General features: G+C 38.2%; 1 protein-coding gene across 21 annotated transcripts in view; it reads right to left on the reverse strand.

Annotated features, from left to right (window-relative positions):
• Positions 1-1,266: 1,266 nt before the first annotated feature.
• The window catches only part of COL13A1 (collagen type XIII alpha 1 chain), a 96,119-nt gene continuing 69,870 nt past the window's right edge, over positions 1,267-27,515 (reverse strand). For 14 of the 21 annotated variants that reach the window (XM_060274920.1, XM_060274913.1, XM_060274921.1 and 11 more), the window contains 5 exons: positions 25,458-25,493; positions 21,708-21,761; positions 20,804-20,857; positions 20,188-20,223; positions 13,480-16,049 (listed from right to left, as the gene is read on the reverse strand). In XM_060274920.1, the coding sequence (XP_060130903.1) occupies positions 15,858-16,049; positions 20,188-20,223; positions 20,804-20,857; positions 21,708-21,761; positions 25,458-25,493 (372 nt within the window). In that variant the 3' untranslated portion in view covers positions 13,480-15,857. Of the gene's footprint in view, positions 10,177-11,861; positions 11,901-13,479; positions 16,050-16,912; positions 17,000-20,187; positions 20,224-20,803; positions 20,858-21,707; positions 21,762-25,457; positions 25,494-27,515 lie in introns of those variants that run through there. The other 7 variants (XM_060274923.1, XM_060274912.1, XM_060274916.1 and 4 more) reach the window with 6 other exon arrangements.

The raw sequence follows: 27,515 nt of genomic DNA on the forward strand, positions 1-27,515 counted from the left end.
TTTCATTACTGTACCACTGTTTAGTGCAGTAAGGGTTGAACAGTAACTTGTTTGGAGTTGCGCTTTTTAAAACTGTTGAGGTGGCATCCTCTGTTCTTAAAAAAATTCAGGCAGATTGCTTCCTGTAATAAATTAATGTGAGTTTATTGTGTGCAAAGAAAGGGAAGGACCATGCCTCTGGTAAAATATGCAGTTTGCCCCAGCAAAAAATTATGTGGAAGTAAGTCCTTTGTTTCCTGAGGCTTCCAGTAAGATGTTTATAAAATGCTTCAACTACATAAAAAATGCATCTGGAGAATTAGGTTCATCTCCCTATAGGACTCTACTCAGACTTAGTATTATGGGGAGGCCTTCCTCCCATGTCTTGCTACCTTCAGAGGCATGTCAAATGGACCTTTTCAGCGACTTCTCTCAAATTGTGGAACTCATTGCCACAGAGAGCTAGGTTGGCTCTTTCCTTTTGTGGACAGGCAAAGACTTGATTCAGAAACCTTTGGCCACTAACTGGCTGATGCAGCAGGGCCTTCTGAAGGTGTGTGATCTACTTGCCTTGCCTCACAATGTCTGCTATCAGCTCAATTGACTTGGTTTGATACTTTGAGTTCAGGGACTCAAACATTTCTAAAGTATGTGTCATTCCTTAATAAATAAATAAACTGAACTCTAAATCTTGCTTCTTTTGATAACCTGCCATTGTGAGATTTGACTTAATAGACCAAGAAGTAAAAATGTCTCATGGTAGAAGAAAGCAGGGCATTTACCGGTATTCTTAAATAATCAAAAGACAAACCCTTTTAATTTAAGAATAAATACCCAACTTTCTCCTACCATAAGCCATTTTAACTTATTGGTCTATTGGGCTTTTCATTCTGATTTGTCTTTAGCTAATAGCTCAAAACAAAACAGTAAATGTATGCACAGTTGTTTAGCATTTTAAGTATAGCATTTTAAGCTTTCTATTTCTCCCAGTGGTTTAAAATATATCACTTTCATTGTGAGGAGAGATTATTGGAAATCTCTGTTTATAAATATAAAGGTTGAGTAGAGACTGCTAAGCAGTTTCAAAGTTTGCAGTGAAAACTGAAGCATGGTAAAAATAGTTAAAACAATCCACCACTTAATAGCAGACAGACACACACACACACACACACACACACACACACACACACACACAATATATATATATATATATATATATATATATATATATATATATATACACAAAAAAAAAAATATACAGATACAGGTTTTGTAAGAGAATGCACACTTTATTTTTAAATCGGCTGCATGAAATAATAAATCGTAAACATTTGCCATTTTAAAAAGATAAATATTTACATCATATACAATAAGCCAACAGTACAGAATTGCATACAACTTACGTTTCCCAAATAATAACCTCACTACAGAAATAATACAAGATAAGTAAATGTTAGCACAGTGAATGTTTGTAGTTTTCTTGGAGTAGGATCAAATTGTTGCCCCACAGTGTATGATAAAAGAATGGAGAACTAGTTATGGCATTTGAGCGTATATCCTCTATGTTACCTAAGAAAGCTATTCTTATACTTGAGGCTATGTGCATATTGCAGTTTACTGTACTTCAGCTCAGTGTGCTCCCAGCACTGATGGTTTGAAACCATGGACACATCGTGCTAGCCACGATCCATATCCTCCAGTTTCTTGGGAATTACTGGTGTTTGATGTGTTTCCCCTCAAACCACCTTCCATCTGACTTGAAAACGTAAACAGCAGTTAATCTGAGGTGTGTTCATTTCAGATAGCCATTGTCTGGGCTGGCCTAGGACATTTTGCCTCGTGAGACAAAATAGAAAGTGCTGCTGCTTCCTCTGCAGCACCCCATGCCACCACTTTTCAGCAGCCACAGGCAAGTGGTCTGGAGAAGGCCCAGCATGCTGAAGGTGGTGGTGGGGAGTAAAAAGAAGCCAGAGAGGAACAGACTCTGAGCAGAGGAGGAGGAGGCGGCCGACAAGCACAGGAGGCGGTGAGCGACGTGCTCCTCAAAGGCTGGATCTGCCACGTGAGTTGACTGCTTCACCAGTCCTCATGGGTGGGCTGGCCATGTGCTGATGAAAGTTTCATTGAATTGGAATGGGCGGGGAGTAGCAGGTAATGCACATTGGTTGAAGACATCCCTGCTCCCTCTCCTGTGTGTACAGCAACATAAAAATGTGACTTGGAAATGTTGCGAAGAAAAACATGTCACTGCTTTTCAAGCCACGAATGTGTACGTATCCTGATTGAGTATATTTTTACATTAAAAGTGAACAATTTTTTTTTGCTACTACTTTAAAGATCTGAGCATCATCTCCTTACATTTTGTTACAGTATAATGATGAGATGTATGCTTGATTCCATTTCTCCAAAAAGTTATTTTGTTGGGAATGTTAAAAATAAAACTGCACTTATCCATTGATTTCAGTAGGTCGACTCTGTATATGACTTGTTGGATATAAACCTAAATGTTTAAATCAGTATTCAGCAGAAGCTTGAAATACTATTTTTAAGTGGGCATAAGCTTTGGCTGCAGTTAATTTCAAAATAACGTATCACGCATATATACTATTTAAACAGAATTATTTAAGTTAAGGCTGCAATTTTGTACCCTGTTATCTGGGATACACTTCTGAGTAGAATTGTATTTGGTTGTACTTTAAAGCTACATATAATTTGATGAGTTTGCATCTCTGATAAATAAAGGATTGCCTGAGGAAACAGGTAAAAAACAACAATAATAACTGCTTAGGTAGATAATCCAATTTAAATGGATAAATACCTCTAGTTATCTGTTTGAAGTAAAAAGAATTTGAAGTTACTTTCTCAAAAAGCTCATTAAATATTACCCTACAATATTTACAGGTAGGTAGCCGTGTTGGTTTGCCATAGTCAAAACAAAATTTAAAAATTCCAGTAGCACCTTAGAGACCAACTAAGTTTTGACATGGGTATGAGCTTTCGTGTGCATGCACATGGTATCTGAAGGAAGTGTGCATGCACACGAAAGCTCATACCAATGACAAACCTACAATATTTAGTCGGCATGCCAAGCAGTGATTTAACAAACTGAACATTTCATCGCAACCTATGTAGATATAAAGATGTATGTCTCAAATCAGTTGAAGCCTATGTAGGAGAATGTAGAAACAATGCCCCAACAATGCAATATATACCACTTTAATAAAGTTTTAAATATTTGTACATCAAATAAAACCAGATAAAAAGCATATTCTGTCATGTAAATCGACAAAACCAGAAACGACAAAAAATTGTTTCTGCAAATCAGTTTCCTGCAAAAACTGGCTCCATAACCAAAGTCTTTTAAAAATAAATAAAATAAAACCAAATATTAATTCAAAAGATTAGCTACTCATTTTTTTTAAAAAAATTCTGATAGCTTAAATATCTAGAATGAAATGATGACTTTGAAGCTATTACAAGACTCCCATTGATTATTCTGAGGTAGGATACCACAAAAAGAATCTTAAATGGCAGATTTCTGTATGCCCTGATTTTAATATCTTTACCTATTATTTATGAAGATTCCTAGAATTTATTTATGATCTACCTTAACCTGGACTTGGAAATAATTCCTATAGGGTCTGTCCTAAATTAACACTTTGAATTCATGACTAGTTTTGTTGTTGTTGGTAAATGCACACGGAAGGCAAATAAAACTAATTTGTCATCTTTCAATAAGTCACATGAGTAAGATATGATGGGTCCTTGGAAAGATTTTCATGGGTCTTTACTCACAGGAAATTCTTCAAAAAAATCAATTCCTTTGCATGAAAAACATTATTTTTGGACATGCATTTTTAGACATTGTGGTGCTGGATCCCATAATTAACTGAAGGGGAAGGAAAGTTGCTGCTAGCATTCCAAAAATGCTTGCACGAGAGTGCACAGAGCTATTGTAGATAGGCTTTTCTAGGAGTTCTCATGCTTATACAAAAGCTTGCATAGCTGCTAGAATGTATTTAGACTTAATTTCACTTTCTATATTTTTTTGCGGTTTGGCATGCACTGATTTCTAGTTTTGGAAGAATATGTAGAATGAAGACTAGAATTTTTTGATTACATATATTGGAGAACATTTGGTAGATACATTGAATAGGTGGTTAAATATATTTTATGAAAATATATTTGTTGCATGAGGAGAATGTGCACTCATTTTTAAGCGTCACTAGAATGAGTGGCACTGATTGAAAGGATATGAAAGATATGTAGAAGTAAGGTGTTGAACTGTATTGGGATGCGGAGACATGCAGAATTTTCTCTAAATGGAAGTTGGCACTCACCAGGAGCAATGTATTAACAGGAAAAAGTAGCTAATGGATTTACCATCAGATCCTTATACAGTACTTCCAATTACTGTCTGAAATCTCAATATAATATAGTAACTAGTCAAAAATAATAGCAACAATAAAACCTAAGATTAATGCATGTAAAAAACTATAATTCCTTGTCCATACATCATTCATAAAGCAAAGCTGGTATTTAGTTATTTAGATTTAAAACCACTGAGAGCTAACTTAAATATGCAAGCAACCCAAATGCCCAAAGGTTATATAGACTGCATAATGAACTTAGCATTTAAATGCTCAATTATTTCATAAATGCATTGGGAATCAAGCAAGATCCATTTTGTCCAGCATTCTCTTTTCAATAGAGGAAGCCTACAAGGAGAGTGTGAAGGTGATGGCAGTCCTCTCTCTTGCTCATTCCTCAGCCTCTTCATGTCCAGAGGTATACTGTGTATCTGAGCAAGGAGTTGTTTACTTTGGACAATTTGCACATTGAAAGTTAAAGCACAGGAAAGTGTCTTTTTGGATCACAAAAATGGCAGTATGGAGGTTAGTTTCATTTTAACAATCGCTTCAAACAGAACAGACATGTTTGAGTCTGTTTTCTTTTAGAGAGACCACCTGTCATCAAGAGAGACCATTTCTTTTCCCTTCCTGGTCCCTACATTTTGTGTAAATTGTTACTATTATTGAGAGAGACCATTTTGATCCCTCAATCCAGCTCTAGTGGTGCGTAATTATACGTATGCCAGAATGATGGGGGTGCACAGTTAGATGCACATTCACTGGCATGTGATTCCCTGTCCTCTTCTTGGTGGTATTAGCCAAATATAACTGAGTTGCTAGAGCTTGATTGGGGGCCTGTATTTAGGGAGTCCACAGTTGTTTGGTCCCCAGGGTAGTCTTTGGAAAAACAACAACTTCCGAGCTGAACATCTGCCCATCAGCAAAAAAAAGCACCAATTAGATAGTGTACTTGGAAGGCAAGAAAATGTTATCCCTAAGAACAAATGGTTTAGGAACAATTACAATTTTCTTGCTTTCCATATCAAAATACAGCTACAGAATATATAACAAAATAAAAAAGGAAATGTAATATTAAAATATGAATATATTAAAATACAAAGGCACACCGCCCTGCAGTTGGACACATTCTTACCTCAACAAAACAAGAACTGCAACAAACCTGATATGCAAAAATAGCAGTTCCTGTTAATACTTACATTGAATAAGTCTTATATAAAATCTGTTTTGAAGTAACATTCAATTTCTTCTTGTTCTTTGTGAGCACACACTCTCCCTGATCTGAAGAACATTCAGTCCAATCCAATTTTTTGCAGGTGCATACATAAAGAATTCCTAAGTGCAGAGGGCTTTCTCCTCAATGCTGGGCAGAGTCCTCTGTATGCATCCCCATTGTCCATATGGAACCTCCTCCAACATTGCAGTGAACACCTTTGCTGACCAGATTGTATATGTGGAGGTTGGGATGGAAACAATCCTTGAAACCTAGCAGTACATCTAAATTATGGCTACACTGCAACACAGATCCATGCTTATGCCCCATTGATTTCAATGGCATTGGTTCATAATAGTGCACTTAATTGTGCCCAGTGTGGTATAATTTTAATTATAAGGACTTAAGTGCAAGTCTCATTAACAACTACCCTGTATCACTTATGACTTGCCCATTTCTGGTTTTTCTGCAGATAAAGCTGTGGCAGAAATCATCTAGTGATGAAATAGTACCCAGTGGCAATTAAGCTTTCCAGTAACTAGTTTATACTATTTGTTCTCAGTATTGTGAAATCCTATTTTCTTACTGAATAGTTCAGGCTCTGCACTAAACTATGATTTATAAGCAATAAATGAAACATAATGGTTTAGATCCTGGACTGCTGCTGTTTTCAGAAGTGAGGGATTTTAATCTGCAGGCCCCCATAGTATATCCCAAAAGTGTCCCAGTCCCTACTAACAGACTTTCAGGGGACTAGAGGGAAGGTGGGGGGAGCCTCATTCCATGAATTCTGTCCTGGTGAAAGAAGCATCCAGCAATCAAGCAATCATTATGTCTGTTTTCTTAACAATTTATGGGTTGTTGCTGTTTTAGTGTTTATTGACAGTTCTCATCTAGAACTTTGTGGGCACTCCTATGTGAATATGATATTTCTGCATGAATCCATTTTCAGCAATGTAGGATGCAGATCTGCATGTGTAAACAGATGTATATACAGAATTGCCTCATGTGAAAGGAATAAGGGAACCCAAATGTATGCAAAAGTGTTGTATGCAAGGAGCTGTTGGGTCAATTTAACTGTGCTACAGCCCTGGGCTTAATAAGTGGCAAAGATATAAGGGAGCATTCAGAAAAGGAAAAAAAACAATCAAGTAAATTACAGATGAACTACCAGTAAATGCATTTTTGGCACAAGTCTTCACAACAGAAGACATCCCAGAGATACCTACACTTAAAACAATTTAACAATAATACACATGGAGTACAGTAGAGGAATCAGTAGAAGTTTTAAACGTAGTTGACAAAATAGTAAGTTACTGGAACTATATTGCATCCACTTGAGACTTCTTAACTAAGATGATATAACAAACTATCAAAATTCAAAAGGGGGGGGAATTGTCATTAAAATTGACAGCAGATTATTGGAAAGTTATATCCCCCCCAATCTTTTGTCCCATAAACTTGTACAATCTGTTAAAGCGGTACCCTTATGTTTTTAGCACGGGTAGTTCCACTGAAAAGGGGACCTAGAGAAATTGAACAGAGTTCAATACTTCATGACAATACTTCAGCAAATACTTCATGACAAATGTGTTTTTAGTATGAAAAATGTCTGAAAATGAGTAGAACTAAAATTATGTAAAAAAGAAATCAAACATTTATCAAATTTAAAATTAACTTCTAGTACACCAAAAGGATAATAACTTTCTTGCAGAAAAATAAACGGTAGCTTTTGAAGAGAAGCCATGAAAAGGTTAAGGATGGAATCATCATGTGAGTAAATGAATGTTTATCACTGGGCAACCAGGAAAGATGGCAAAGTGTTGCTGTATCTTCACTGAGCTGCTTTTCAGAGTCAATATTCAAGTTTATTGCTTAGAATTATGAGAAAAATAGCCCCTCTTCTGAAAAAAGCAACAACCACAGAAAGTTGCCTTATGTCCTAATGCTCTTCTTCACATCAGCTGCTGTATGACATGTCAAGATTTTCAGACGAAGGCTCCTATTATCATAACAGACTGAATTGAATGAAAAGAAATATGATGAAACAGAAGCCAGTTTCTCTCACATCTGGCACTGGTGCCGACCTCTGGAAGGAGAGAGCAAAAACCACTGGGGTATCCACCTTCTGTAGCCTCACCAGGTCCACTGTTCGGGAACAAAACTCTGGTGCGTGTGGCTCAAGAATACTTCCGTGCTCCTTGGAGGCAACTCATTCAATATCTTCAGCAAACCTTCAAGCAGGATGTTCTTGTCACCACTGTAGGCCTTCCACAAATATCTCCACTCTCTTACTTGTTTCATTATTTGGCTATCAGCCAAGGAGTTTGACCCTTTAAGTGACAGATATATTATTTCATATAGAAATGTCCTTTCAGATATTAGTAAAAGTACTGCTCTCATGTACTTAAAACTATGCAAAATCTCAAATTAATTTTATCTGTGTTCCACTGGGCTCCATTGAAACAAAAACATTTATAATCCTTAGATTACACCAGCAGCAAGTATTTTTCACTTAGCTATTTTGGGTTTTGCACCTGTGCCATCCCTTTTCTGAAAATGATGGGATTTTATCACACCTTTCTGAAATAATGTGAGTGGACTGCAGCTGGAATGTTGCACAATCCTTTGCTCCACTCAGAATAGTGACATTGTAAACCAGGAACAGTCTAGTTTTCTGTTGTGCCCTGATAGTGAACTAAATCTGAGTTGGGTTTCATAATTATTCGTTTGGGGTGCATCATGGGGATGCAGTGCACATTTTGAATTGTCAGCTGCAGAGCAGGGGCAGATATAAAGACCACCCAACACATTTAAAGCACATAGCTCGCCCCCCAAATCCCAGGATCTGTAGTTTCCCCCTTCACAGTGCTACAATTCTGTCTTTTAAACTACAGTTCCCAGGATTCTTTGGAGAAAGTAATGTTCTTTCAATGTGTGTTGGGTATGCTTTAAATGTATGTTGCAGATCTGTCCTTAGTGTGGATATTGGTGGTAGTCATGATGGGGAATTTGCATGGTGCATGACCTGAGTGACATCTTTTAAAATACTGGTCCGTGTCTATAGTATACATAACTCTAGTACTGCTTCCAAGACTAGAGAAATACATAGCAGTCATCTACACAGGGCTTAAGGCTTCACTTGTACTATGTTCTCCATACTAAAGTTCAAGAAAAGCTGAGAAGCCAGAAGAGATTTAGAAGGTTAGGGAGAAGAATGACGAGTCATGGGAAAATGAGAAAATAATTGGAAATATTCAGCTGAGGCACACACACCTCATGGCCTACCAAGCCAAAGCACATCCTGCTGTGGGTTTGTCTTGGTTTCAGTGGATTGACCAGAAAGCTGCTCTTTCCTCTATGTGAAGTGGTCAGCATATATTTAGTTAAGAATCTATCATATGTTAATGTCAAAGGAAACCTAACTGACCACTGATCTGAGGGCACAACTAGATGTGACCTTGAGATCATTCTCATGGATTGCGTTTATATACGGTATATATATTTTAAAAATTAGCTGCAGCCTGGGGGCCCCTGGGGTCAGGGCCACCACTGGGTCTCTTGGGTTCATGTGTTTTAATTAATAGTGACCACAATTCATTATTTCAGTCTCCTGCATTACCTTTAGTTTGGCACTGAAGTGAGGACAAGAAGCAACGTGTTAAAACCAGAGGAAAACAGCAGTTGTTTGGGTTGTGAGATCTTGCAGGGTGCAGGGGCAAACGGAAATGCTGAATAAATGCATCTTAGTGCAATAACATTTGATGCTCCTTAGAATGAAATATTTGAAGAGCAGCAATGCATGGAAAGAGCTTTTAAAAGTAGCTTTTAAAAGATGTCCAAGAACTGAAAAGGGTTGTTATGAATGCTAGAGGTTTCTACTGAGTTCAATGGGGCCAACTTCCTTATTGTATGGGTGTATAAGATTGTGCAGTCTTAGTTGTGTATCGGAAGCCGGCTATTCCCACCAATGACTACCTCATTAAAATGTAAACCTTTGCTTTAACTGATTCTAGAAGATCAGTGCTTTATGTATGTGCATGTTTTTGTTATCCACAAACTCTCCTACAAATTTAGTTATTTAATCAGTGGTGCCCTCTGCTGGCGATAGAGTTGAACACAGGTGATCCCTGTTGTTTCTTGCTTTGTTGGCTTAAGTTTTCCCATGAAATACCATTATATATATATGATTTATTTTACAAATGTTAATTTCATTTCATTTTAATAATGAAAGTCCACAGTATTTTAAGTTCTTGCATTCATTTTCAAATGGCTTTGTTGGTCTTCCTATGTACATAGAGTGATTCTTCCTGGCACCTTAATGCAATAACTTATTTAGCTGTATCACTTAGTATGAGTGCACAAATATCATGCAAATATTGCAGCTGTATTCCACAATGCAAGTAGCATAGTATCAATATACATATAACGATACAAATGACTGATCAGATAAAAAGGAGAAAAGTAGCATTTTCTGTACAAAAATATGCAGCTCTTTATCATTTGAAAAATGCATTATCTTTTGGCACTTCCAAAAAGAACACTGTATAAAAATAAATATTCTATGCACAAACACACATACACACACAGGCCAGTCCATAGTTAGAATCTTCACTGCAAAAGAAAAATATAAAACTATGTTAATATCACACATAATTTTGAGAGGGATTATCTGTTGAGAAGATGTGCTGTGAAGGTATACTGTTATGTGAGTATGATCCAAGGGAAATAATCTAGCATGTAATCAAAGCTAAGCATGTTGAAGTCCTATTGATGTAAAAGAGAGATTTTGCATGTTTCATCAGTATGAAAACATCTAGCTTTGTTGACAGGCATTTTTCTTAGGAACTGAAGTCCTGGGGAAATGACCTGTTCATTTTGCATTCTTCAGTACAGTAATTGACTAGGAGAAATTTGCAACCCATTTGGCCCTATTCCCTCTATATTCACAGTCTGCAGTTTGGAGTTCAAAATGCTTCACTGGGATTCCACTTTAATCAGTGGCAGTCTTATGATCTGCAGAGCTTTTAAGCTTTCTGCTTTGCTTGCTGGGCAAGGCCCATTCAGCATGCTGGCTCTGGAAGGTTAGGGATGCTCACACAACATCTCAGGAACTTGGACAGCCCTGTGAGATCTTGCAAGAGCATCCCAGGACTGGTGTGCTCAGAGGGCATTGCCCACACAAGAAAGGCAGAGAACTTAAAAGCTCTTTTTGCACCGGGAAAACCTGGCACAAAAAGCTGCTAAGCTCTCTGCCTTGCTTGCATTTAACTTGTGGAATTTCAGCCAGCTGGCCTTCAACCTCTTATAGTTGAAATTACACAAGTTAAATGCATATAAGATGTAATCATACTGTACTAGACATCTTGTGAGAGGTTAATCACATCATGAACTTTATGGAGAGATACTTTGTTACAATGGATGCACCAGAGCATCTTAATGCTAGATTCAGCCATATAGCATACTTCTGAATGCATAAAGGTTCACAAATACAGTACTTCACAGAGAGTCCAATACATATGTAATCTCAGTACAAATTACAGACTCTTGTTACCAAGTGGTTTAAATCCTAATTTTAAAAGTATTGGATGTTTAATTGTGAAAGTGTCTGTTTGAATAACAGAAGTGAGTTGTTAAATAAGTCTAACATTCTCATGAATGTCAAATTCTGACTTCTAAGGACCAAACTAGACATGTCATCAAACACATCATTAGTAAGCAGGTATGTGGATTAAAATAAAAAGAATAGCGGACTTGGGGTGATTTTTGTCAGGACCACAGTACATGGTGATAGGTTTAAATTTCCTCTATCATGGGCCCCCCAAAAGACAATCCCTTCCTGCTGTTTTTGACCCCAGAAGGAAAGTTCTCATTGCAGCACTACCCTCCTGTGCCTGCTCTGCATTAAAAGAAAGACAGCATACAGAGATGTTTGCTAATGATGTGTTTAGCGTCATGTCCACTTAGGCTCTTAAAATATTGGCATACAGTTTATGATTTGATATTATTATTATTATTATTATTATTATTATTATTATTATTATTATTACCTAGTATGGGCGGCTTACAGCATGGTAAATTGCTAATGTGTTTGGTTTGGTCTGATTTATAAAAGATACATTACCCATGTATTCATCTTATTTTCATATATTTGAACAATAAAATAGTACCTATCATATAGACGTTTTTGAATTGGGACAGAAGTGTGCTATGGCCAACCCTTCATGCTTTTCTGTTATAGTTATACCATGCAGAAGCAGCACATATCAGAATCATGCCATATTTTAAGGTCAATTTACCTTATTCCAGCATCCTTGAACTGGCAAGCCATCTTCCCCCTATAACAAAGAATGATTTAAGCAAAAGACTAAAATAAATCAGGAGAGGAAATAAATAATATAGCTGCAGAGAATATTCAAAATTTAAAATCTGTTTAGATGAAATATCCCAATGTAATACACCTTGCTTAGCCATAGAGTGAATAAACATGTTTGGTACAGGAGGGCTGCTTCTGCATATAATAGCAGGCCCACATGTTCCAAATCAGAATCTTGCAAGCAATTTCATGTTGGGTCTTTCCATACAATCAGTTTACTGTCCAATAAGTGTGGAATCCAGATCCATTAAAACTTATGGAAGTTTTGTCACTGATTTCTATGGTTCATAAATTACTCTCTAAATGTGCAGCTACTACTGACTGGTTTAGGAGGACCCCGAAGCTCTCCTGTTTTTTAGTGATTTGCAAGCTGTGTGTGCACCTATTATTTAAAATATCTGTAAGCACAAGTAGAATAATTTTCTCCAGCAAGGCTGTGCTCACCAAGCCATGATTATATGAGGGGAGCCAGTTTAAAGGAAAGTCCCAGTGTGTCCCCTAATACTATCAAATGTGTGCAGCAAGCCGTATTCCTGTCACCCAGATTTCTAATTGGATTACCCATTAGTCATTCCAGTATTTTAACGTGTATGTTTGATATATATATACATATACATTTATACAAACACACAAACCTATTAAAGAGCTGGTCAGACTTGTGGATTGATCAAACCTCAGGCAGAATTATGACTGGTTTGTTCCTCTGACAACTAATATGCTTTCTAAATAGAGATTTCACATGAGAAATAATACCTTTTTGATTATGGCAATCTTGAAATATAGTGGCAAGAAGTATGATAAATTAATGATCATTTGACACTGAAATAACTGTATGTTTTCTAAACCTATTATTCTTAATGCAGACACTCTCCTGACAGTACATCTTTTCACTGGTACATACAACTGCAAAATGCAATAACTGAAGATCCATTAACAATGAATGAAGAAGTTCCCATTGGTACAATGGTCCCATTGGCAGGAATGAATTGTATAATGCATGTAAAATCCAAAGTTAGGGAACAGGAGTTACAATTGAGGGGATCAACAGAAGGATGTGGTCATGAAGTGTGTTTGTTTTGCAGAGGCTGGGAGGCAGAAGGAAGCATATTCATTAGTAAAAAGCAGAAATTAGGCATATCACACTTGAAAAGCATGGACTTCATACATGCTCTTAGAATACAGAGCAGTCCAGGAACTATAGCAGCAGAGTGACAAGTTAAAAAGTAAGGTTTTTTCATGCTTGAAGCAGAAAGCATATTTTAACATTGGGTTTCTTGCTTTGTTTTAAGAATATGGCATCAGTTTGACTTTTCACAAGATTTTGTGTGTGTGTTCGTATCCATGTAGTGTATCAGAGTAGGAGTTCGTATCCATGTAGTGTATCAGAGCAGTAATGAATGTGGTCGATTCCACGGGGGGGGGGGCACTGAAAAGATCCATTATTGTGTGGCTAACTTGGACCTTGAGCTTGTTTGGAGGTTCTAGCAGGGGAGCGCAGCTATCGTATACCCTTGACCGAAGAACGGTACACTCCTTCTATCTGGGAAGGTCGTCCTCTTCCACCGAGCGCGCAGCTTCGGGAGGGACGCACATGGGGCGGTGAGGGAGGAAGGGGACACCCGCCTAGCCAGCCAGATCAGCCGAATCAACCCTGGCGATCAATGGGGTGACAGATGTCGCAGCCAGATCGCCCTCACATCCCAATATTAGGAGGGAAAACTTGTTTTAAGGAATGGAGGAAAGACCTAGCGAGGTTTGTCTGGAACGGGAAAAAACCAAGGATAAAACATCAATTGTTGATAGACAAGAGAGAAAGGGGAGGCTTTGCACTCCCCGATCTGGAACTCTATCATGCGGCTGCTGGGCTAGTATGGTTGAGAGAATGGATAGTTTTGAAAGAAAGAGAGTTATTGGATTTGGAAGGCCATAATACAAGATTTGGATGGCACGCATATTTGTTATAGGGGAAAATAAAATCACACAGAGGATTTTTAGATCACACCATAAGGAAATGCCTATACAACATCTGGACCAAGTTCAGAGGAATTCTAGAGCCCAAAATTCCATTATGGGCTTGCCCAACAGAAGCCATTGCGATTAAACGAAGAAATATGGATTGGAGCTGGCCGTCATACAGAGAGGTCACAGATATAGAGAATGGAGAGATAATTCTAAAAAAGTATGAGGACATTAAAGGAAGGATGACGGACTGGCTCCAATACTTTCAGCTGCGCCAAAAATTAGCTGTAGATATCAGTAATGGATTGGCTAGGGAAACATCAAGATTTGAAAAAGAACTATTAATAAAGAAAAAGAAAAATATCTCAGGGATATATGACCTCCTACTAGAGTGGGAAACTAAAGAAGAGCTAACCAAAACGGTCATGATTAAATGGGCGCAGGACTGTGGACATAACATAACAACAGAGCAATGGCAACGTTTGTGGACCAAAGATCTGAAATTCACAGCGTGCTATTCACTGAGAGAACATAGCATGAAAATGCTATATAGGTGGCACCTCTACCCACAGAAGTTAGCAAAGATGTATAAAGGGAGAAGTCCTGAATGTTGGAGATGCGGGAAAGAACCTGGATCGTACTTCCACATGTGGTGGACGTGCGACATAATTAAAGACTAGTGGGAAAAGATCTATAATGAAATCAAAAAACTATTCAAAACAACTGTTAAGAAACAACCCGTAATCTTCCTCCTAGGCATTTTGCCCGATAACTTTAAAAAGGAAGATAGAAAGCTTATGATGTATAGCTTGACCGCCGCTAGAATTCTGATTGCAAGGAAATGGAAAGATAAACTACCCCCTACCATAACAGAATGGCAAACTCTGTTGATTGAATATTTACAGCTAGCGAAATTAACAGGCTGGGTGCGGGATATAGAATATCAAAAGATATCCAAAGAATGGAAAATTTTTAGAGAGTATTTAAAAACATATAACAATAACAATATTCTATTGGCAGAACTTGAGCGATATCTGTAAAACATAAAAAGGGAAACTAAGAAAAGTGAGGAAGAATTTGTGGTTAAAGCTGATATAAACCAACCTGTGGGTAATAATATCAATAACAACAACAAAATTAGATATACTGGTGAAGGGTTGGAAGTTTTGTTTATTTGTGGAAATGGAATACATTCAGAGATATGATTTCGGTATGTATAATTTTAGTTTTGAGAATTTGGTTTGGTTGGATGTATTTTGTCATATATTTTATTTGTTTGTTTACATCTGGAAAGATCTGGTGTAAATAACTTTTAAATCCTTATTCGAAATAAAGGTATTTTAAAATCAAAAAAAAAAAAATATTGTGTGGCTAACTTTCTGCACCTTCCTTGGGTGGGGCATAGAGAGAAGAGCCTCCGATGAAGACTACAGGGTATGGGCTGGTTCATCTGGTGATTCTCTTTAAAGAACAAAAACAGCACTTTGAACTGAGCCTGGACATTATTTGGTAGCTGGTGCATTTGGGACAGAATCAGTGTAACATTCAGACCTTGTGGTCCCAGTCAATAACCTGTCTCCTGAAATCTTCAAGGAACGGATTACAAATGAGCAAATTACAAATTCAGAATAAAAAAAGAAAGAACTATGCATAGTCTTTTGCCATGATACATGGGAAACCTGTAATTCTGAAATAGAGGATATGAAATAGGTGTGTTGCAAGACAGAAGTGGGAAGGCAGGGTGACGTGGCGAATAGCAAGATCTGTGAAAGGGTCACAGTTTATATATGTGAATTAGACGCTCTTTTATGTGGTGTGAGATATTTGTAAAATCATGAAAGTTGAAGTAAAGCAGATATGAGCGAGCAACTTTATGTTCCTTAAACCAGCATATTTATCCTCATATATTGCAGGAAAATGGTAGTAGCAACCGGTCTCACTGCAAAAGCTGTTATGGGTGTCAATGGACATCAAGCATTTGGGAGAAAGGGAGGGGATATGGAAAGGGTCTTGCAATAAAGGGAGGAAGGAAAAGCAATCTGAAACATGCAGGAAAGGGAAGGTAACACCATACCAATGGGCAAGGGGCATCCAGCCCGTCCAGCCCTGGTAACCCCGGCTCACCCTTCTCGCCTTTAAAACCTCGAAGTCCCTGTTCGTGAAATCAACCACTAGAATTACTTTAGTCAGTGCAGATAATCTCCATTTTATGGGTGGAGAAACTCAGTAGAACAATGATGTACTCAAAGGCACTCAGGTTATAGTCCCAGTGTTTTTATGTACAATGGCATACAATGATAGATTTTTTTATAAAAAAATGTATTCTGAAATAATCAGAAGATATTAGTTTTAAATGGAGAAGATTAGAGAATGCTGTAGAGCTAGACAAGGGGGCGGGGAGTAAGTGGCTCAATGTCAAGAACTTTCTCCTTTTTCTTTGGACTAGATGTCTGGTTTTCACTGGGTGTCATAAACTGAGTACCTTGCATCACAATCAGCTGCAACATCTTTCTGATACAACATTTGCTCATCTCCAAAGTGGGCGAAGGAAGAAGGCACTTTTAGATTTCACTTTTACTCCGGCCCTCTTCACACATGCACATTCACTTGATGATTGTAATGTAAAGTTATGACCCTTTACAAACCCCTGTAGATAAGATCACAGAGTTTTCACATTGCCTCATAACACGTTTCATTTGAGTTAATTCAGCAGCAAGTCATCAAGTGAATGAGTGAACGCACATGTATGAATTGACCTTGAGTCTATGGAAGAAGCTGTAGCAGTGAATCTAGAAGTTTTAAGTGGTATTGCTTTTTCAACTGGGCAAGTTTTACACAGCCAGGACTTGCTCTAGCTTTCTTTTTCACTTCAGTAGGCATGGCAGAGCTCCCCTCTTTTTTAAAAAAGAAATCGATTCAAGACATTACTGCATTGTGGTGTCATTGCCTCTTGTCCTTCTTTCTTCCCCAGTGGCTTAAAATATAAAACAATGTGCCTTATAAAACACAACATACCAATGGGCAGGGTGCATCTAATCCAGGTGCTCCTTGGTCTCCCTTATCCCCTTTAGGCCCCCTAGAGCCTTTCTTGCCCCTTTCCCCCTGCAAATAATAGTTTATTAAAAAAAAAGATACATAAAAGATTTAGGATTATCCATTTCAAGTCAGTGTCTCATAAACAAAAACAAAATACTGTAATGTAAAAACAATTAACTTCAAAAGGTTGATTTTCTTTTTCATTTAACATTCTTCGTGATTTTTTTTTTTGGCTGGCTTTGGCATTTTATGTTTAAATGTACTGTATGTGTATTTTGTATTATTAAAACCTCAAATTTAAACAATAGCAAGGTGTTTGTCTTCCATTTTCATGCAGTGGCTCTGCTTTATACATACAGTTATATAGTTATATAATTATTATTTTTTCCTGGCAGCGTTTGTATTGTTTTGTCATGGCCTTTTGATTGATTGATTGATTCATTCATTCATTAAATAAATAAATAATCAGTGTTCCTCCTAAAATGTTTTAGAATAGTTAGCATTGGGAACAACAGCTCCTCACATTTGCTCAGAAGTAATCCCATTGAGCTCAGTGGGGAATTCTGACCTACAATATCCAAGCGGACAATAAAAGTAAAATTAGTGGTGGGGATCATTACACTTCTTTTCCAATGACTAATTTTGGGGAAAAACCACAATCTAGCTGAAGTTCTGTATTATTTTTTAAAATAAACATAGGAAGACACACTTCTGTTTAAAAATCACGAACTTTAACTGATAATCAGCTGGCTCAACCATGTTTTTTTATTTAACAGGAGAACATTGGCAAATTCTTGTAAAAATGCTCTGTACTACTTAAGTTCTTAAAATAGACCCTCAAAGGGATAAAAATGGAAACCATTGGCCTCGTGCTACCTCTCTGAACAATGGTGCAAAGTCACCTTGAATGAATAATGCCAACATCAAGCCAAGGACCAATAGTCAGAAAGACAACAAAATTATGAAATCTTTCCAAGCCAATTTACAAAAATCAGCAACATACAAAAGAGGAAAACATTTTGATAAGTGCTTGTGGATGTAGGATGTAAGTGGGATTGCTGCAGAGGGAGTTTCATTTAGTAACTGGTATAAGGATTAGGTGGCGCAAGGAGACGACATAAAATCAGGCAGAGTGGGTATATTTTTTAAGGGAAATAAATGGGTTTGGTGTTTGTTTGTTTTAATAAAACAAAAATAAACTGGCAGGAAAAATGGATGGGAAAGGAGAGGTCACCCAGGATCAAACGCTGGCTTAGAGGGAGGATAATCCAGGAGAAAATGCAGACTGGGTTGCGGCAGGAAGAGAAGGAAGGATCCGGGAGAAAAGGCAGAAGAGCAGGAAGGGATAAGGGGGACAAAGGTAGACCTGTAGAAGCAAGGAACACACACACGCAAACCACACAAAGACAGGAGAAGAAGAAAAAACAGTTGAAATAACAAATTCAAGTTTAATGCACAGAATAAGCATTGGCACCTTTTCAGCTGGTTTGTCCAAATGAGCACACTCCATTCCCATGAACTGTTATAACATTGCACCTCTATTTTCTTGACTGCTCTTTCTGGGAGATATACCCCTATGGTATATCACAAGAGCCAATGGGACTGATTAGCAGAAAAGAAGGACCAAGCTACATTTGGGGGGGGGCAGCATTAGATTCATGGGACAGAATCAGGCCTGCCACTGGATCCCTATAAAACAGGACTTGGGTGAGACTTAAAAGCACATTAGGGGCAGGCAGGAGAACCTCCTGTTCTCTATACACCCCACCCAAATTATGTATTTTTAGCTCTTTTTCAGCCAGGACGACTCCTAGGCTGGATGTAATCCTGCTAGGATAAAAACAGCTGGAAAGAAGCAGGTGGAGTGGGAGGGGCAGGGTAAGGGGTCAGCAATCTCCTGCCCTCTCCTCCTGTGCTTTAAATCAGCCCCTTTTCCGCTTTGTCAACATACAGCATAACACAACCAATATTGGGTTGTGCTACCAGCACATCTAGTTTGGAAAGATAATTTCCGCAACTGCTGCACAGAGTATTCCGTTGCCAAATCATGCTGCAAGTTAAATAACAGGCTTCCCTTGACTGTTTTACATCCATAGCACCACACATTTCATACCAGACTCAAGAAATGTTTCCAAAACAGCAATTAGTCATAAAGTGTCTGCTAATGATATATGTAAGGATTCTTCATTTCTTAATGACTAAATGGATACTTATGCAGGATTTGTGTGTGCACTGTTCCTGCTCACTCTAACTCATCTCCCGCACCCCGTATTGTGATTTCAAAGTATTTGTTGCAGTTTTGCAAAACATACTCCTGCATGGTGCTTTGGATCTCTATTCTCTTTAAATGGTTTCGGAATTATGAATGGCACTGAGAATTTTCCCAGAGCTTTATTACAAGCAATTCAGAAACAAAGCTGTCTCTTCTTGATGACTCTGTCTAACTGGGCAGAAGGTTCACTCATCAGTCTATGACAGTTACAGGTAGGTAGCCGTGTTGGTCTGAGTCGAAGCAAAATAAAAAAATTCTTTCAGTAGCACCTTAAAGACCAACTAAGTTTTTATTTTGGTATGAGCTTTCGTATCTGAAGTATCTGAAGAAGTGTGCATGCACACGAAAGCTCATACTAAAATAAAAACTTAGTTGGTCTTTAAGGTGCTACTGAAAGAATTTTTTTATTTTGCAGTCTATGACAGTTCTCACCTGCCAATAAACTTTTTGGTACAGAAACCCAGCCCGAAGTGGTTTCTGAATTTTCAGTTTTAGTTAACCAAGACTGTTCTAAACATTTTATCCAAAGTTAAAACCAACTGAAAAAGTCTCAGGAACTTGCTTGATAGAGTGATCCGAATAATAACTACATTTTATTTATTTTGTAATCAAAAGGAAGTTATTGAAATAAAAGCAGAGGTGGAATGATTAAGTACTCTACGCAACAGCAGCCTTGGAGAAGTCGTAAACGGTAACGCTCACCATGACTGTGATGTGCTGTGAAGACTTATCATCTCATTACTTCATCAAGTATTGTATCACAACTTTATTTTAAGATTTCCCAAGCGTTTCATGAGAATTATTTTGAACTTTGGTTCTATTATTGCTAGCAGCCAGGTAACAAAAAAGATGATAAGTTTATGGGTTATACTTTATTAGGCAGTTAGATTTTACCTTATCCCTTTTGATGTCCTCACAAATTTAATCATTCCACCATTTCTTAAAGGCCTTAATAGTGAAAGAGCCATAATTTAAGACTTACCCGGTTTCCTTTTTCACCTGGTGAGCCTTGTGAACCCTATAATATAGGTATGAATGTTTAAAGAAGTTATTCATTTTAAAGCCAGTGTGGTACCCTGCTTAGTGTTTGAATCCCCACTCGGCCATGAAGCTCACTGGGTGACATTGGACCAGTCATTGTCTCTCAGCCAAACCTACTTCACAGGGTTGTTGGGATAAAATAGGGAGGTGAGGAGAATCACATACATCACCTTTGAGCTACAACCTTGCTCACAAAGTGATAAATCTGACGACTGAGGTGGAAAAGATACGAATTGCTTTTAGGTCACTGGGCGGGTTGGAGACATCTTAACCTCTCTATTCATCCCATTCATTTGCCTAATTATTTCCCCTGCTGTTCTTACACCAAAGTTGGTGAAGCCTTTGGGGAGTGGCAAAAAAATTGCTTGTGGAATCTGATCCAGCCCCCAGGCTAGGAATTAGCCACCTTCGAACTAGACAGAAAATTTATCATACCTTTTTTTACTTATGGAGAAATTTAAAAGCAGAAGGTCTATATTCTCGTGCAGTAGAATTATTAAAGTGAATTTCATGGGGAAAGTGAGGTGGAGAAAGAAGAAAAAATACTCTATACTTACAGGAAGTCCTGCTGGTCCTATTGGTCCTGCTGTTCCAGGGTCTCCTTTATTGCCCTAAAATGAATTTAGGAAGACAGAAGTATTTCCTGATTTTGAAAGAGTACTGCAGGCACAGAGACGGTAGACCAATACTATATCTTTTATAGTAGCAAGTTACTTCTGAGCCTTAGGCAACAGAATTGTATTTTCAGTTTCACATAACTTTTTCTCAAGCTGACGTGAAATTGGAGAGATTTCCACCTCCATCCCTGCAAAAGGGTCCCCAAAGTGTAGGTTAAACTGTATTTTGCTGACTAGCAACAGAATAGTGTTAAATAAACATTCATTTTACTTTTTATCTCTGAAAAGGTAACATGTTCACATAATAAAACACATTAGAAGTGAAAAAGAGACAGTGGAAATACCCATTAGGTAAAGTAAATGACCTCTGGACAGTTAAGTCCAGTCAAAGGTGACTATGGAGTTGTGGTGCTCATCTCGCTTTTCAGGCCGAGGGAGTCGCGTCTGTCCACAGACAGCTTTCCAGGTCATGTGGCCAGCATGACTAAACCGCTTCTGGCACAATGGAACACCGTGATGGAAGGCAGAGTGCACGGAAACACTGTTTACTTTCCTGCCACAGTGGTACCTATTTACTTGCACTAGTGTGCTTTTGAACTGCTAGGTTGGCAGGAGCTGGGACAGAGCAACGGGAGCTCACTCCATTGTGGGGATTCAAACTGCCAATCTTCCAATCAGCAAGCCCAAGAGGCTCAGTGGTTTAGACCACAGCACCACCTGCGTCCCACCATCCATTAGGAAGCATTACTTATAATATCAGAAAAATAAATTTTGCTGCATTTAAGATGTATTGGACTTGTAACGGACGGCTGGTATATGGACCTGTTTGCTATAGGTTGCTCACCCTCTCTCCTTTTGGTCCTGCTGGTCCTGGAACTCCAACTGGTCCCGGAGTACCCTGAAATTTTAGGGAGAAATAAGTCCATGAAGCCATTTACTCAACATATTTCAAACTGGACAAGAGCATGAAAAAAGAGGAGTTTTTGATAATTCAGGTATACACTTAAATACTACAGCTTTTAAAGTTGATGACCATCATTATTGTATATACAAAGCAGAACCACATCTGAGCTGAAGAAGTTGAGCTGATAAAAAATATCAAAGACATTTCCTGAAACATTATTTATTCCTTTACAATCATCAACAAAGCTAAAAGCTGTAAGAAAAGGGGGGCAATGCACATTCATACTTAAAGCCTTTAAAAAGTGCTTGGGTAGGGTAGGAGAAAGTAAAGTTTGCATCACTTTTTACATAGGCAGCTCATCATGCAGGTTGACAGATCACCATGCCACAGGCAGTAATGCAAATGTACAGTAATATAATAGAGAACATGAGAAGGTCTTGTTCGTTTTCAAGTCCTTAGCTGCCATTTGAATTTAACTTCAGTGGGGCAGAGAATGGTGTGTTTTGGTTTTCGCTCTGGGTGCTTCTAGATGAGACAGAGGCTTATTGTGAGTCAGTGCTGCTCATGCGCTCAGGTTTTTTGTTTTTGTTTTGCACTGTCCACATGATGATGATGTTATCAACATACCTACCCACATACTGTATTGTTTTACATTTCTCTTATTGCAGAAAACCCGTTAAGTAACAAATAACATGTTACACATCTGTGGTCACCATAGGCTTGTGGATGTTATTTATTTATTTAATGAATAGTTAATCACATGTGTGGTGATGTGATAATAGTCCCCATTGCCACATCCCTGCTTCCACTTGCTCCTCACCTGAGCACAACCTAGCCATTGTATTTTCAGCACACAAGCCTGCCTGGTTCCACCAATCCAAACAATCTAGTTTGGAAAAGCTATTCCCTAAAGATCTCATCACAAGTGGGGGATTACCTTGGAGACTGTAATCACAGTACATAGATCAGAACTTCTCTTTAAGAAGAAACAAACCACAGATTTCGTGCAAGACCTCTTTATCATAATTTCTATATAGAGCTAAATAATGTATTTTTAAAAACACACACAAACATGGAAACAGATGTTTCCCACCAATCAAGGACCTCCCACTAATGTGGCTGGGGAACAGCAGAATGCATGTGAAAAACAAGTGTGTGGATGGTTGTGCGCCAACTGCGCGCACAGAAAACCTGGACCTTAATCGTTGTGTAACATAAAGCCCCCATCTGGAAGTGCCTTCAAAAGCATTTCCCCTTTTATAGCCAAGTCCTACCAAAATTTTATTGAGTTTATGAATCAAATACATCCATGCACAATCTAGCTTCTGGATCAGTTTATACAGTCAAATTAACACTCAATCCGTCTTTCCAGGGAACTATGGGAAATGTAGCTCTGTAGCTGCACAATTGTAAGTTTAACATAACATCACATTGATCCCCCTCAGTCCTAGGTATTGCTCTGTAAATTCAAGTATACATAAAGAAATCTAGTTTTTAAATACAAAACGAGCAGTACAACCTGCTACAACAACTTGGCACTGGAGGTTCCATTGTGATTTCACAGAAATCAAAATTATGGAGTCTGTGACACAATATGAAGACCTAATGGAAATAGCTGCCCATTTGCAATACAAGGAGGTCCTTTGTAAAATGGGTTAGTATAGTTATTCTGTCTTTCAGCATGAAGAGTTGGCTGGCAGAATTCATAGGTGGTTAACTCAATATTGTGAATTCTAAACAAGCCTAGTCAGCTTCGTCACAGGTTACAGCATATCTAGCCATACCTCACAAGCATTCTGATACCTTCACAGTCTCTTGCATTGCAAAAATGATAACCTCTCTATTGCTTTCATTATCACGTATCCCCCAAAAGATGAAAGCAAGTCACACAAACCAAAGAGTCCATATTTATTATAGTTCAGTTTCAGATTTCCTACATGAACGTGAGCAAATGAGTCAGGAACTGTTATCCAAGGATTGATGGCTGTGTGAACTGGCTGAAATGACCTAAGCTAATACAGGAAGAGGACTCAAGAGCCTTATTATGGAAGCTGCTGTTAAGCTATTAGCCTCCTGGGACCAACAAACTCAAGAGCATTGTCTACTTTAGATAGGGATGGATCCAAGTAGATCACGGAGTAGATATGAAGGCCCCCTTTGTATTTTTTTAATAGTACTGTAAGTTTTATTAGTATTGTCCACACAACAAGAAAAAAACTGAAAAATGTCAATACACAAAACACAAAAACAAGCATATGAAAAACAAATCCAAATCTTTCAAATTAATAATATAAACACTAAAAACAAAAATTGACTTCCACCAATCCCACAGCACCTCCTTTACCTCTCATTGTATCTTCCTGTTTTCCCTTATCTCAATCCTAATATCTAGATGTAAATCCCTCTTTCTTATCCTTTCACTTCACAAGGTTATTCCAAACTCAGCCAGATTTCTGTCCTCAAACCTTGACTTTTAAGGTATTCGTTTAGGCACTCTCATTCCTTTTTCACTTCACTCTTTGGTTTTTGTCTTATTATATCTCAATTTGGCTAACTCTAAATATTCTGAAAGCTTACATAACCATTCTCCCCTAGTGGGTAACTGATTCCCTTTCTAATACCGTACTTAGCCACCAGATTTCTTGCTGCAGACGTCGCATATAAGAAAAATTTAATTTTGTCTTTTGGGATATCGTCATTTAATATTCCTAAGAGGAATGCCTCTGGCCTTTTACTATATGATAGTCTTAGTATTTTCTTTATTTCTTCGTGGATCATGCTCCAAAATTTCCCACTTTGACATGTTTCAATACACTGTTCCTAAAATAATGGTTCATCCATATTTTTACTTGCCCTGTATTTTGATCATATTGTGTACCAATTAATTCTCCTGGGTCCAAGAGCTTTTCTTCTTGTTCTGTAGCTGTGCCTTGCAAAAATCTGATCTTACCCACTGAAGTTTGGTTAAGCAAAATCTTTCTTTGGATTTTCTTTGCATCTTATAAGATTTGATTCAACAGGCAAGACTGGATTTTTGCAAGGCACAGCCACAAGATAATGAGAAAAGCTCTCAGACCTGGGGAAATTAATTGGCAAACAATATGACCAAAATACAGGTCAAGCAAAAGTGTGAATGAGCCCCTAAGTCTTATTCCCATGTCTCATGCGCATATGACAAGCATCCTAGGCTATAGTGAGATCAGAACAAGAAATTGGTTGCAATGCATTGCTTGAATGTGTTTGAAATAAAAATGCAATAGAGTGCCTTTTGCTCACATAAGACATTTACAAAGCATTACTATGGTTGAGAAAAGTGGAAGGAGATGCTTTAAGCAAGCTTTCCATGGGGAGAGAAAAGAAGACAGTTGACGACTGACAATTTGAGAGACAGAAGTACATAACATTAATAATGGATCCATGCAAAAATTTCATTTATATTTTACAAAATATTACAAGTAAATAAAATAAAACCAGGTTATCTTTAGGACTAAATTCCCAGACCTGTGGAAATGTGTAACGATGTAAATTACAGCTATATGGTTGTTTGGCATCAAAATGTAGCAGCTGCATTTGTTATGTCTCAGCTTTTTGGAAGGACAATGATACAGATACGCGGTTGTGGCAGGACAAAGAAGACAAACCACAGCATTAGGGGATAGGAATGTAGGGTAAGAGAGAAATGGAACTCACCGGTGGGCCAGGCCTGCCGTCTAAACCTGAAGCACCCTGGACAGACAAGGAAGGGTTAACAAAACAAAAGGCAAGGAGGAAGGGAGGGTGAGGAGGGGAAGGGAGAGGTGAGTGAAGCAGCGACTGGAGACAAACATATGCTCACAATAAAACAACAAAACTTGGATCTCAGGGACAGGTGATGGCACTTACAAGGAAACCAACAAAAAACAAGACACTGAATGTAACATGGCCTGATAGCTTTAGGTTGCCGGTGAGAATGCAGCACACCAGCATGCCAGAATAAATAGGCCTAGCTTTGGGAGAGCATCGCTGCTGTCTCATGCTCTATGGCTGAGGTTGCGATGGTAACAGCAGAGCTGATGACAATCCTTAGGCCATCAGGGGGAGTTGCTTTGAATCCCAGCACCTTTACTGTCGCATCTGATTAAGGCACAGCTCTTTACCTTGGCCTCTATCCCACACCTGTGAGAGATATACCTCACCCTGTATATCTACCCTATTGTCCTGATTTTAATGTGTTTTCAGCAGTGCATTTTTAGATGGTGGCAACCAACCTTGGGATGTCATTGTGAAGGATAGGTACGGTAAGACATTAGTAGGGATGTGGGGGGAACTGGTTCAGTTTGCATTCCAATGCAACCTTCCCAAAGCTGTACTTAACAGAAACAGAAATATAGCTCGGCTTTGAAATTCATACTTTTCAGAATTTTGCAGTGCAATTCTTCAACCAAAAGATTGCATACAAAAATGTGTTGTTAAGGAGGAAACTGCTTGCTAAAATGCTGATACTAGGCAAAATTGTGCACAAAAATGCATATATCAGGAGAAATGTTCACAAAAATGCACATAGATTTTCATGTGGACTTTTAATTCCTTTAAAAATAAATAAATAAATTGTAAAACGCAAGTCTGGAAAAATGAGAAATGGACAGGGGGGGAAATTGACAGATCTGCCCATCCCCAAGCTCTAGTCATACATAAACAAGTTACTGATACTGCATGTTGTGCACATAGGCTGCATTCTCATTCAGGTATTCAAATAGTAACCAGCTTATGTCTGTTGTTTCTAACCCAGCAAGTGAAATGTGCAATAAGACTGATTATATTAGCTAGATAGGAGAGACTGTGAACTGTGAATGATCAAGCACATAAATTTGTTAAGCTGCCAATTTCTGATGGGCTTCTTCTTCTTCTTCTTTTTTAAAACAACTCGAAGGAAGAGACTGGTTGGTTGAGATGCAAGTTAAACCATGATCATTGGTGATTTATTAGGTTCTTCAAGCAAGAGAGAGAATACAAAGAAAGATGGGCACTGTTTAAATCTAGACAGGCTGACTGAATTAACAAACACACTTAACACAATACCTGCAGAAGATACACGGCCTCTGAACACAGAATCCATTTAGCTATCACAGGTAATTTCTGTCAATGGAATTTTTCTAATTTTTTTTTAAATCTAGCCAAGTTAGTGAATTCTGTATTATGTGTCTTGTGAAGTACTTTCTTTTGGCTTTCCTGAACCTACCATAAATCAATTTCACTGGGTGACTCTAAGCTCTAGTAACTGAAACTGTTTTGTGTGTTTTTGTAATCTGCTTTCTTCCACAGATACACTCTAAAGAGTATCATGATATGACCCCGAAAGAGAAATTTTTCAGCAAGAGAGCGCCAGTGTAAAGAAATTATGACCAGTTCCTGTACAACATCTTCTGTACTCTCAGCTCTTTGAAAGGTGGTAGCATGATGCATTTGACATCACCTCTTTCTATACGCATTGGAATTTGGCTATATTTGTTGCAGTATTTTCTCATGTAATGGTGCTGAATCTTCATATGCACACACCTCATCCTCTGCTAGGGGTACATAAGAGACTTTGAAACTGACACATATCTAATGGGATAATGTGCAAGGACAATGGTACATATGTCTTGAAAAATTAAGGTAAAGGGACCCCTGACCATTAGGTCCAGTCGTGACCGACTCTGGGGTTGCGGTGCTCATCCCGCATTATTGGCCAAGGGAGCTGGCGTACAGCTTCCGGGTCATGTGGCCAGC

Source organism: Zootoca vivipara, chromosome 5 (assembly GCF_963506605.1).
Source record: "Zootoca vivipara chromosome 5, rZooViv1.1, whole genome shotgun sequence".
NCBI classification, from domain to species: domain Eukaryota; kingdom Metazoa; phylum Chordata; class Lepidosauria; order Squamata; family Lacertidae; genus Zootoca; species Zootoca vivipara.